This window comes from Nelumbo nucifera, chromosome 3 (assembly GCF_055504915.1).
Source record: "Nelumbo nucifera cultivar China Antique chromosome 3, China Antique-T2T, whole genome shotgun sequence".
Taxonomy (NCBI): Eukaryota; Viridiplantae; Streptophyta; class Magnoliopsida; order Proteales; family Nelumbonaceae; genus Nelumbo; species Nelumbo nucifera.
Window position 1 is genome coordinate 46420953 of NC_142651.1, and position 12273 is coordinate 46433225.

The 12273-nt window shown below is 39.5% G+C and overlaps 1 protein-coding gene across 1 annotated transcript; it reads right to left on the reverse strand.

Annotated features, from left to right (window-relative positions):
- Positions 1-526: 526 nt before the first annotated feature.
- On the reverse strand, positions 527-11934 carry EMB2731 (ER membrane protein complex subunit 8/9 homolog). The gene is made up of 5 exons (XM_010278524.3): positions 11685-11934; positions 11435-11581; positions 11251-11310; positions 1271-1437; positions 527-1146 (listed from the first exon to the last, which is right to left on the reverse strand). Exons 1-5 carry the CDS (start codon positions 11886-11888, stop codon positions 1116-1118), a joined length of 609 nt encoding a protein of 202 aa, XP_010276826.1. The 5' UTR covers positions 11889-11934; the 3' UTR covers positions 527-1115.
- Positions 11935-12273: the final 339 nt, after the last annotated feature.

Genomic DNA, 12273 nt, shown 5'->3' on the forward strand with positions numbered 1-12273 from the left:
TTCCATAGCCGAAATAAACAAATAAGAGGAGAGAGAATCTCCCATGTCTCAAGCCACGAGTGAAACTTCTCATACTGCATCCGTTCGGTAACTAAATTATTCAGTTTGGCTTTTCGATTTTTGATAATCAGCGGTTCACCCCTAACTAAAGGACAATCTTATTCTCTCAATTGACAATTCCTTATTTTTTCCCCCTCAATGACTTGTGGTTGTATGCAACCATCAATAAATTGATTTTTGGAAGGCAATTATGCTACCAAATTAGTTGAACATCACTCATGTCACAGATAAGTAGCAGAATTATGATCTTCAGGGAGAAAAACAGGCTTACTATCATTAACTGATCGTTTAGACAAGATTTGATGTGTTTTAGCCAAAAGATGAAGTAACAATTCTAAGGACACGGTTTACATTCATACGAGCACTGTCATATCACCATTGACGGGGAACAATGAATTGGGCCTATATACGTGTGTACGATGATTGGATATGATAATAATATTCAATACGGCTTCAACTTTCCAGATTTCCTTGCAAACGCTTTACCAATAAAAGTATAAGACCAAACTACACCAGTTGGGCAATATCCGGCATCCAACAGTTTAAATGGGGGATGATTTGAACTGGGGAAACCTCCACTCCCAAGTCTTACACACGACACGAGAGATACGCTTGACAAAATAGACCAAGTGTTGAAATTGTAAATCCGGGTCCAGAGCCGATTAAAGCCCACAACAAACAGCAGCATAGGTGGTCCCGTAACAACATTCTACAATTGCATTTATTTTCGCATCTATGACTCAAATAACACTAGGCTTTTCAAAATAATGGGCCACCATTGTGGCTACTCTGTGTTTGGTACAGAGAAAACTAACTGCCCGGGCATACTGTCTAAAGGACTGGAAATATACAGCCAGTTCTGATCAAGACCATTCCTAGTCACCCAGGCTAAAAGTTTTTTTCTCGGCCTGTAAAAACTCCATTCTTGCTTTGTGAGCAATCACCATGTCTTCCCAACCCAGCACAAGCAAGTCCAGGTAACAAACAATAATTCCAAGGGCTGATTATAAGAAACAGTAACAGGCACCAAAAATAGCTCAGAACTATCTGAAAATCTACTTGAAAAGATCCGGATTCAACCAATCCCTGCACACACAGACGAGATGGTAATAATCAAACTTTGAAAGCAATGAAAAGCATAAATGCAATTGAGACAATGGTACCGACTTATGGAAAGAGCAGCGAATAGAGAGAAAGAGGTGGTTCTTACTTGCCAATGTCATCAAGGTGATCATCAAAATCTACAATGCCCTTCCACTTCTCAGACAAGATATAATCCAACAAAACTATGTTTGCTGAGGGTTCCTTGATGGTTAATCGGCTATTTCCATCTGATCCAGTTTGCTTCCAACTCCTGGTTGCATCCCTTGTATAAAGCTGGTCCATGGGGAAAGGAAAACATAAGCTTTGTGGAAGAACACAACATCTTGCCTGGTACCATGGATTAGCTACATATTATAGTTTAAACTTTAAACGTGCTATATCATCAAACGGGAGAGAAATGAATTATTACAAGACAAACTGTGTAATTGCGTATCTTGTGCATGAAAAGACCTCCGATATTAAACCCATAGCTCATTGATCTCTTATTTATGCATAAAGCCAAAAAAGTTGCAGGGTCTGGCATACAACTCACTACATCTCCGTTTTACTTTTGGTCCTCTAAGCATTCTTCCTCTTTTTTAATTGGAAAAAACTAAAACACTGAAAGGATAGGGTGCCACTGCAATTAATGTTGTGAAACCTTGTTCAGGGGGATCTCTTTTCCTTCTTCCCAGTAAAACAGTAAAGGCTCTGAAATAAAATAAATAATAATGTCTAAACAATAATTGGAAAGCTATAGATAACATGAATAGCACAAGGAAAGATTTGAGTACTTGCACTTGGACAGAAGATCTAGCTGTACAGACTGGAAAACTAGAATACAATTTGCATTCCAAAAAAAAAAAAGAAAAAGGTTGGAGGTTTGATGCTTAGGAAAATGATCGATGCAAAGAACATGAATGAGAAAATACTGCATGTATTCAATGTCCTTAGTCTGCCACTTGAATTTCCTCTTTTAATTGCTGTTATTCCAGAGCTTAGAGTTGTCATCTTTTAGCCAATTCACCACAATTTCAGAATCACCTTCTATGATCAATTTTTTAATATGCATGTCCTTGACCCTTTGTATCCCTTCAAGAGCTCCTAGTATCTCAGTCCTCAAGGAATCTCCCACCCCAATTGGACTAAAGTACATAGCTAACAGATTCCCTTTTTCATCTCTTATCACTCCCCCTATTCCGGAGGGCCCTGAATTGCCCATGCTGCTGCCATCAAAATTCAGTTTGGTAAACCCGTGAGGTGGAGGTGTCCAGCAAGAACTTGAAATCTTCTTAATTGAAGCTGAATCTACAATCTCCTTCCAATTTCTTATCATCTCATCAATTGAGAAATCTGTAAACAATTCCAAAGTTTTCAACCAATGTATCACCCTAATGTGAATAGTCGCCAAAATTACTTCCAAGCTTCTCTCCTTATCTGGAAAAATCTGTGAATTTCTCTCCTCCCAAACAGTCCAACATACTGCAGCCCTAACACATCTCCACATGATCTTGGCCCTTTTTGTTGGCTAGTTAGGCATGGAGGTGAATAAGCTTTGCACATTCAGGGGGGGTGGTCCATCTGCACCCAAACAAAGAAGCAAACCATTCCCAAATAATTTTAACAAATTGACAAGAAATTAGTAAATGGTATCCAGACTCACCATCAGATTTACAGAGGACACACCAGTGAGGAGACAAACAACTATTGGGTCTTTTTCTTTGAAGTAAATCCCCTTGTATTAACTCTTTCCAGAAAGGCTTCCCAATAGAAACTCCCAACCTTTGGAGGTATAGGTTGACACAACACCTCTTTAACAGGGAAGGACAATCCAACAGAAGGAGGTAAAAGGGCCTTAAAGAAAGAGGCACAAGTGTACAAACCCGAGGGAGTGAGTATCCAGATTCTATTATCTGCCTTTGTTGGTTCAAGGAAAACCCCTTCAAGAATGGATAATAAGGCTAAAATACAGTCTAACTCTGTGTCCCTGATATCTCTTCTCAAACCCAGGTTCCAACTGAATCCAAAAGGTGAATTAGAAGGTACAAGGAAAGAGGAAACTGGTTCATTTTTAAGGGTAGAGATAGCAAAAAGAGCTGGAAATTGATCTTTCAAAGAGGAATCCCCAACCCAAACATGTTCCCAGACCAGAATTTAATGAGGTTGCCTAAGTGCAAGTCATACTTGATCTAGGGAGAGAACAAGGGCAAAATAGCTTGAATAGCTTTCCAGGGAGATGCTCTTGTAGTCCTTGCTAGAATCCCAGAGTCTCATCCATTGTCTACCACCCCATGAATACTTTCCACTAGCTTCACCTTTTTCTTTTGAGCTCAGATGTTTAAATTTACTTTAAAGGCCTAACTGCCTAAGAACCATTAAAGACATTGAATGATTCTTCAATACTGGTGATTCAGTTTCTTTCCTCCTCAAAGAAAATGGTGTCATCTACATACTGGAGAAGATAAACGGATAAACCCTACCTTCTTATCCTATACCTTCTTCTCTAAACTACTAGATTAGTAGTCTATTTAGAGCATCCCCAACTAGGGCTGTTCACGGGTCGGGTTGGGTCGGTTTACTGCGGTTTTTCCAACCGACCCGACCTAGTCGGGTTACCTGACATAGAAACCGAAACCGACCCAGTGTTAAGCAAAACCGACCTGGTCGGTTTGAGTCGGGTTGGGTCGGTTTGGGTTGGTTTCGGTTCTAAGTTGATCCCTATGATAAAATCTTGCTAATTTTAAAAACAATCATAAATTGAACATCATTTCAGCCATCTCCTATGATAAAATTTAAATGAAAAGTTAATCACAAAAGTTGTTCATTAATCACTTTTCACTAATCCAAAGTTTCTTGCAACCATTCAAAAACTAGGTGGCCTAATGGGCTTTGGAACTTCATGTTTGAACTAGGAACTAAGTCGGTTCGGTTCTCTTGAGTGAAAACCGAAACCGATCCGAATCATCGGTTTAGGAATTTGCACAACCCGAAACCGACCCATGCTGATGAAAACCCGACCGACTCGGGTTGGGTCGGTCCGGGTTGGTCGGTTTGGTTGGGTTGGGCCTTCTTATGAACAGCCCTATCCCCAACTACAGTGAACAAGAATGAGAACAAATGATCTCCTTGTCTTCAACCAAAGCTGTTAAATGATCCATTCAGAAAAAAAAAAATTGAAGGATGCCGCCATATACATGCATGTCCACATGACCCCTTTTTCTCCAGGAACTGAGTGCCTAGAAACAGAATTGAGTGATTGCTCTAGCATACTGAAGATGTTTAGAATCTTTAGATTGATCATTTGATTTAGATTCACTTTTTCTAAGTATTGTACTTTTCATTGACACGGTGTAAAAAATTACAATGAACCATGTACACTGAAGATCTGTACATTGGGGATATACATTCAACCCTATGCATCAATGAAAAACTCTGTTCACGAATAAACCTCCTATTTCAAAAGAAATTGCCAATATCTCCTCAGAACTGCTTTTATGCTCGAAAATTCAAGCATTCATTTCACCCCACAAGGTCCAAACAAATGGTAGGGGTATCATTTTCCTCAATTTATCTCTGAAAGAATGGATAACGATCCGGTGCTCCGCTGCCCCAACAATTGCCCTAAGAGTCAAGCCCAATCGGACAACCATCTTAAAAAAAAAAAAACTCCAAAAGAATCCTTCAACCCCAAACAGACAAAGATACCTCACCCATAAATTTCTGGCCCCTTGAAAGTGCAAGAACAGATGATTCACTGATTGTGGTTGGGTTGCACATAGACCACCAACTTCATCATCCAGTCCCATGTTTCTGCTATTATTTTCCCTTGTTAAGTACTTCTGTTGCAGTCCAAGTCAGAAAAGCCATCTTCCATGGCACACCTAAATGTCAAATATTTTTTTTTTTTGAGATAAAAGAATAACTTTCATTAAAAATAGGGGATCTACATGAGAAGATGTACAAAGAAAAAGGCAAGACAAAACAGCCCAAAAAAGAATCCCAAGGATTTACAGAGGCATTGAGGAGTCACTGTGCAAAAAATCCCTCACCACCCCAGATTTGGCTAGAGAATCGGCTACTCTATTCAGCTCTCTAGGAATCCATCTAAAATGACAAAAAGCCGAGGACAACAGATGCCTAAATGCCAAAAAGTGAAGCTAAGAAATTGATTTCTCTCCATTGGATCCAAATTTTTGAAAAAAAAAATCCCACAGTAAAAGATTCTGTGTTATTATCTTCTTCGGGCCAAGGTTTTACTCCCTGGATCAAATGGAGTAGCTCCACAAAGTCTGAATTTCCCAGCCATTCGTATATCTTCTGAACTGTAGACTCCAAGATTTCCCTCCATTGGATCCAAATTTTTGAAGAAAAAATCTCACAGTAAAAGCATGGTTTAAAATGTCCCTAAATTCCCTAATATTTCCATTTCCATGGATAGCAACAAAAAATTTTACTGGAATTGACATATTCCCCAGTGAACACTACCAGCACTATGTGGAGTATAAGAGATAGTTTCCACGACATATTTCCATTTCTACATCCATTGGTAGCAACATGAAATTTTACTGGAATCAACATATTCCCTAGTGAACACTACCAGCACTATACAGAGTATAAGAGAAAGTATTATGACATAACTTGGTGACAATATTATAGATATGTGGAGTAACAACGTTATTGCCCACCTAGCTTATTCTTCTTATTTACCACTTTGAGCTAGCTCAATATTCATTTTAAACATGAAATTAAATGTTAGTATTTTTTTTTGGTGTAATAGGTTATTTGGTTGATCTATTACGACCATGTACATTTTCTATGAGTTTAAATTTTGCTTTAACTCATTTTATCATGAAGTTTTGAATCTTAAGGTTTACAGGACAACTTCAGGACATATTCTTTTTTCTTTTTGATAATTCAGAACATATTCTTTTGTCTACAAATTAGTTTCTTAACTTTGTTTAATGATTTGGAACAAAATAATAATTTAAAAAGGTGTGCCTATGCTTTTTTCATCATTTTATAAAATACCAATCTATATCTTTGCATATTTTACAATGTTTCCATCATGTCTATAATTTTTACAATATCTCCATGAGATATTTCCGACATGTTTCCTATACTTGGATGACCAACATTTCCACCTACACTGACATTTAAAAAACCTTGAGTAAAAGATCTCTGTTATCCCAAGTCCAGACTCTTCTGTCCTCTTCTGCTGGCCAAGGTTTTACTCCCTGGATCAAAGGCAGTAGCTCCACCAAAGCCTGAACTTCCCAGTCGCTCATATTTCTTCTGAACTGTGGACTCTAAGACACCTACCTCTTTGTTATCTAGAATGGAATAATCAGCCACCCTTGCAGTGTTCTCTCGTGTAATTGTAAACAAGGAAGAGAAACGGTCACTTAAGTTAATCACCCACCTGCAAGTCCTTCCATTTTCCAAAGTTCACCCTTCCCATTGCCAATTTGGAATCTGACCCTTTCTGGAACTGATTATATGTTTTTTTCTATTTCTTTCCACAAAATGCATCTATAAGAGGTGTCGTTCTTGCCTAGATACCACTCCAAATTCCTGGAACTACACTTGGTCATGATGATACTTTTGACTATGAGGCCTAAGATCCATAAATGTTGGAGAAGACAAATGGATACACCTTCTTACCTTAAACTTTTGAATGCTCTAAAAGAAAATGCTACTTTATCCGTAAATACTAGTCAGCTGGGCATAGGAGCCATTACTTGGTGTAATGTTAAAATCATAGGTTGGCAAGTGTGAGGATGCAGGTATAAGTGTGAGAGTGGCCACTTTGTGCAAAAGAAAATGCAAAGGTTAGGACTGCATCCAGTCTACCCCTCCCAAGACCCATCAGCTGGGTTTAGGAGCCATTACTTGGGGTAATGTTAAAATCATAAGCTGGAAAGCATGACAATGTGGGTTTAAGAGCCATTACTTGGACCAACATTGGGTAATGGCCTTTTTTCCTAGTCATCTGGGTTTTTATTAATTACCTCCTAATACATATTAGGGTCTGTTTGGTTCAAGGGAATCCCATTCCCATTCTAGGCGGAATGGATTCCGACCCCTCCCAGGGAATATGATTCCCATTCCGGTCTAATGTATTTTTATTTTTTTGATCAATGTCTAATGTATTTTTATTTTTTATGACAAAAACACCCCCTTTGATTTCACATCCCTAATCGACTAAGCCTGAAGGCTCTAAGCATCTCCTTCTTGCTTCCATATCTTCCTCCATCCAACTAGCCGCCACTGCCGCCAACTCCATCTCCAACGAGGTAAAACTGCCACCAACCACTCTCCTTCTTCCAAATCAACCACCCCTCTTCTTCCTACTATCTTCCTCCTCTAAAGATGTTTATAATTTTTTTATGACCTATAACAGTGAAAATGTGTTTTGAATGTTGTTTTGGAAGTTCTTTTAACAGGGGCAAAATTGGAAATTTTGGATGAATCTGATTCTGGATTCTAGTTGAACCAAACAGCAACAATTGGAATCAGATTCTGATTCTGCACTGAACTAAACAGGCACCAAGAATAGGTGATTATGATTCCAATTCTGATTCCGACCTTGTTCGCAAACCAAACGGACCCTTAGTCCTGTTCATCCCTTGTTTAGCTAACAAATTTGCTAAACTGTTTTCCTCCCCTGGTATCCACCAAAGGTAAGCTCTCAACTCCCCTAGCAACTTAGTTATGTCTCTTAAGAGATTTCTATTTTTTTTTTTTGAAAAGATAAGGTAAAACTTATCAAAAAAGAAAGAAAAGTATACAAGAGGTATACAAAAGTTGAAGCCTAGAGCACAGAGCTCAAGGGCCACAAAACAACACAACATGCACCAACAAGGAGATTTGAAACCAACTCCTCAGCCTAGCCGAAAAACTCAAAGCCTAAGAGACCTCCAAAAGAAGAAAGAGCAAACAGACCCTCAATTTAACAGCCCAAGCTATTTCTTCCTCTACGCCTTCTACCCCTTCCCCTGATGCAACGGGCTCCTTAAGGAGGAGGGGTAACAACCGGTAGATCATAACATCCCCTCAATAGTTTGGATTTCCCATTTCCGATCGCAGAACTGATGGTATAGAAGATACATTTGACTAGGAACTTTTTGTCTCCAAATTTGACTCCGGTTCCGAGCTCCTTGAAAACTGAGGATTATGATCCTTTACATCGCAGACGAAAGAGGAGCTGATCCAATCTCACAATTGAGGCTCTTGCTCTGCAAAGAAGGATACCTTAGAAGCTTCCCAAAATCCAAAAAGTTCTCCACTTGACTTTGAACGATTTCCCACTCCACACAACCTTTTTTTCTCTTGAGAGCCCATCCTAACCTCCCACACCAAGACCTCCTCTGGGTTGGAATTGCCTCTCTCCAAGGGGGAGGGATAAGTGGCCCATCTCTGCTAAACTTAGGCCTAGGTGAATATTCATGGCAACTAAAGAAGCCATCCATTGTTTACAGAGGGTTCTTAATTCTCTCCAACCTTTGCCAAATTGGTTTGAGAGGGACAACTATGTATGGGGAGTTAGGCGCCATGGGCTTTACCATTGAAGTGGCCAAGTCTAGCCCATCATTAACTTGGCTTTCGGTCGAGTTAATGGATGTAATTGGGTTGACCCATAGAAATCTACCCGTGCCCCAACTCGAAAAAAACATTTGTTCCCACCCGCCCTCCTGCAAAGAGCGGGAATCTCTTAAATTTTCAAATGCCCACCAAACGTTGGGTTGTGAAGAACGACGTCTCTAGTTTCTCTAGCGGCTAGTCCTCCATTGAAATCAGCTCCATTGTCGTGCCTATCAAAGGGCCCGTTTGGTGCGTCTTTCCGCACTGTTTTTCGGCTGTTTACAAGCCAAGCAGATCGATTTTCGATTTCTTTCCGTTTGGCGTGCAGAAGACCAAAAGCCAAAACGCCGAAAAGACGTGAAAAGCCCATTTTGGGAAGCTCCAAATGAAGCTTTTCGCATCTTTCGCGTTTTATTCTCATGCGGAAAGACACACGGAAAGACGTGCATCTGCCAAACGTGCTTCGGGCTGCTCAGATCATCATGCAAAAGCTCAATGTGTCTTTTGACTATTAGAGCTACCAGAAGATCTTACCAAAAAGACACGCCAAACGGGCCCGAAGCCTGCGTCGCAACATCCTTCCTACCTTCTGCTACAACACCGTCCCCTGGCGCCGGTAGCCCCTGCAAAACTTTTACTATCTCTTCTCTTTCCCCTGTCACCGAAGGTTGATAAGGCTTCCTTCTTTTCCTTTGTCTTTTAGTGGATAAAATAATGAAATGATAAATAATCAAGGGTATGGAAATCTACCAAATTTCAACATCTGCCATTAAAGAACCCACAACCTCCTTAAAACTTATTCACTAAAAGACAAAGTAATAAGCTTTTCAGTTCAGCCACTTTTAGCTGTTATCGAACAGCCCCTTAGAACAGTCTGCCCATGCTATGTAGAGGGTCCCATCTGCAATCAAACAGAGAGAAGACATACTCCCAAATGCAAGTGGTCAAAGGAGAAAAGATTAGTAGATGGGAAGTAGTTTCACCTTTTGCTTTGCATAGAAAGCAAATATGGAGAGAAAAATAAAAGCACGGTCTTCTTTTTTTTGGGTTTTTTTATGAGTAACTGACAGATTCTTTATTGAACAATTAAAAAGTACAAGTTCAATAATACGCCCTGTGGAGTGGTTAGCCTTGGCTAGCACCTATTGGTGAACAGAAAAGAAAAAAAAAAAAGAAACAGTACATGCTTGACCCCAATACAGAAACAGAAACAGCAACTACATCACTTGACCCCAGTTCAGCTAAATATAACCTGGTCATCAAAGTTTAGTTTCCATTGTCTTCTTTGTAGCATTTCACAAGTATTTACTTTCATATGAACCACTTCCCAACAAAGTATCGGCCCTTTCCAATCAGCTTTTGCTAGAAAAGGGAAAATGGCACCTAGATAGCATGTAAAGGAAGAATACAGCTGATAAAATTTCTTAAGAGTTTGGGAGCCACAGATGTTCGTCCAAAACAAAATGGTCAGGAGAAACACTCTAAAGAACTGAGTAAGGTTCAGTGCATGCAAAATTTCACCTTCTCTTAGCCATTGTCTCAACTCGAGATCCCACAAAATCCTAGATAAAGAAGCACATGTAATTTATTTTATTTTTATGAGAAAGAGAATCAAGAGTAGGATAGTCCTTTTACACTCTTTACCCTCATCTTTATGATATGATACAGCTTTGCTGCACCATATATAAAATTCAAACACCGGATATAAAAACATCAATCCTGGGCACAATATAACCCAGGTGTTTCCTAGGAAACTGCCATCAAAGGCACCTTATTATCAATATGAGAGAAAAATTGCACCTATTCGATGCATTTATCATCTATTTGTCTGTAAACACTGGGATGGGAGGGATACAGAAGTTAGTTTTACAGTGTAGCACTGAATGTTAAAAATCACCATGGAACAACATTCTCTTGCACCAGATCATTACATAGGTTCAGGTTGCTCTTTTGGTTGTGAATATCATTCAACAAAATTTTGGCCAATAGAAGGCACTGAAAATTTTCAACTTGTCCTAATGAAAATGTCTACTACTCCAAGCAACTAATGCCACCATTTCCTATTTATAAAAGTCATAAAGTGTTATTTACCACTTCGAAAATCTCCTTATGTAAAACCCTATCAAATCCACCATGGAACAATACCCCACTGTTCCCAGCTTCAATCTTCCTTTTCAATAAGAACCATATATTCACCATAGCATGATGACCACTGAGATGGTTTTTTTTTTATTCACAACCCTTGCAAATTGGATAAGCAACCCTACAAAATGTATCTATAACTAACTCCGCACTGGCAAGTAAAGCATTATAATGACTCAAAGTAAGATCAGTTCGATAGAATTTGCAACTTTAAGCACAAACTTTTTTTTATAAGTATAAGACGTAGTTTGTAATTATTATAAAACACTATTAAAACTTGTGAAGATTTTTTTACAGTGCATGGGAACAACCATGCTCTGTATATTTTTCTAAAAATCAAAAGCACCAGTTTTGGGAAAAAAAAAGGGAAGAATGAAAACAAACCTGCACAACGGGGCTTCGGTCTTTCCCCTCCGACAGCGTTTCAAGTTTTCTGTTATCCAACTAAAAAACGAAATAGAAGAAATCAAAAGAAAGAAACCAACTAAAAACTACTAATCGACCCCAAGCAGATCAAAATTCCCAAAGCCAATAAAGAAGGATAGGCAGATACCACAGCAGAACGTACCAAAAGCACCGCAGCCTGGGGAAAGTATCGATGTATGTGATCTCCAATATTCCTGGCTGCACTCCCCAGGTCGAAATCATCATACCTCTCGTTCGCATGATAGTAGCCTACAATACTCAACCCTTGCGCACCAAAATGCTCCTCAATCTGATGAGCAGCAATCAAGCATCTTTCGACGTCATTGAATGATACAGCTTAGATTGCGAATTAGAGGAGTGAGAAATTACTGAGTAGAGAAGCGAGACCTGACCTGAAGTAGAGCAATTTCGAGAGCTGGGAGGAGACCGATCTGAGAGTGGGAAAGAGGAACTGAGTCCGAGATTTGAACGAGGTCCTCGTCAACGAGACGGCCGAGGAGAACGCCATTAGTGGCGGAGGTCTTGTGCTTTAGGGCGTGGAGGACGAGCTTGATGTAAGCGTTCTGTCCGATCTCGTACCTTAACTCACCACCCATCCTTCTTCACTCCAACAACTCAAGAACAAACTGCAGAGCATGAAGCGATTCTTGACTCAAATGATATATCGCCAGAAAAGAAAGTGCGGTATCGGATCGGAGAATCCATCAAGTAACCCGCGACCCATATCCAATCCGGTTTCTAAGTTATAACTGCTTCCCGGTTGTGAAATTCGGGTAAGCGCCAATATGGTAATGGAGTTTTTATAGTCACAAAAAGAAAAAAAAATAAGAGTCCGGGTACGTTGAGAATTTGTTAAATCATGGAAAAATTTTGAACCAGCAAGGCCAAAATTGTGTCTTAGACGAATTTGAATTCTTCATTCTTCAATTTAAAGTTGCAACTTGGGCCGAATTGGCCAAACCCAACCCCAGTCTAGTTGAT

Excerpts from the sequence above, each read along its gene's own strand:
- EMB2731 (XM_010278524.3), bottom strand. The coding sequence starts at position 11,888 with ATGGGTGGTGAGTTAAGGTACGAGATCGGACAGAACGCTTACATCAAG. Across the intron at positions 11,311-11,434 it reads CCCAGGCTGCGGTGCTTTTG|TTGGATAACAGAAAACTTGA; the intron begins GTACGTTCTGCT and ends TTCGTTTTTTAG. Across the intron at positions 1,438-11,250 it reads ACCGAAGCCCCGTTGTGCAG|CTTTATACAAGGGATGCAAC; the intron begins GTTTGTTTTCAT and ends CCCATGGACCAG.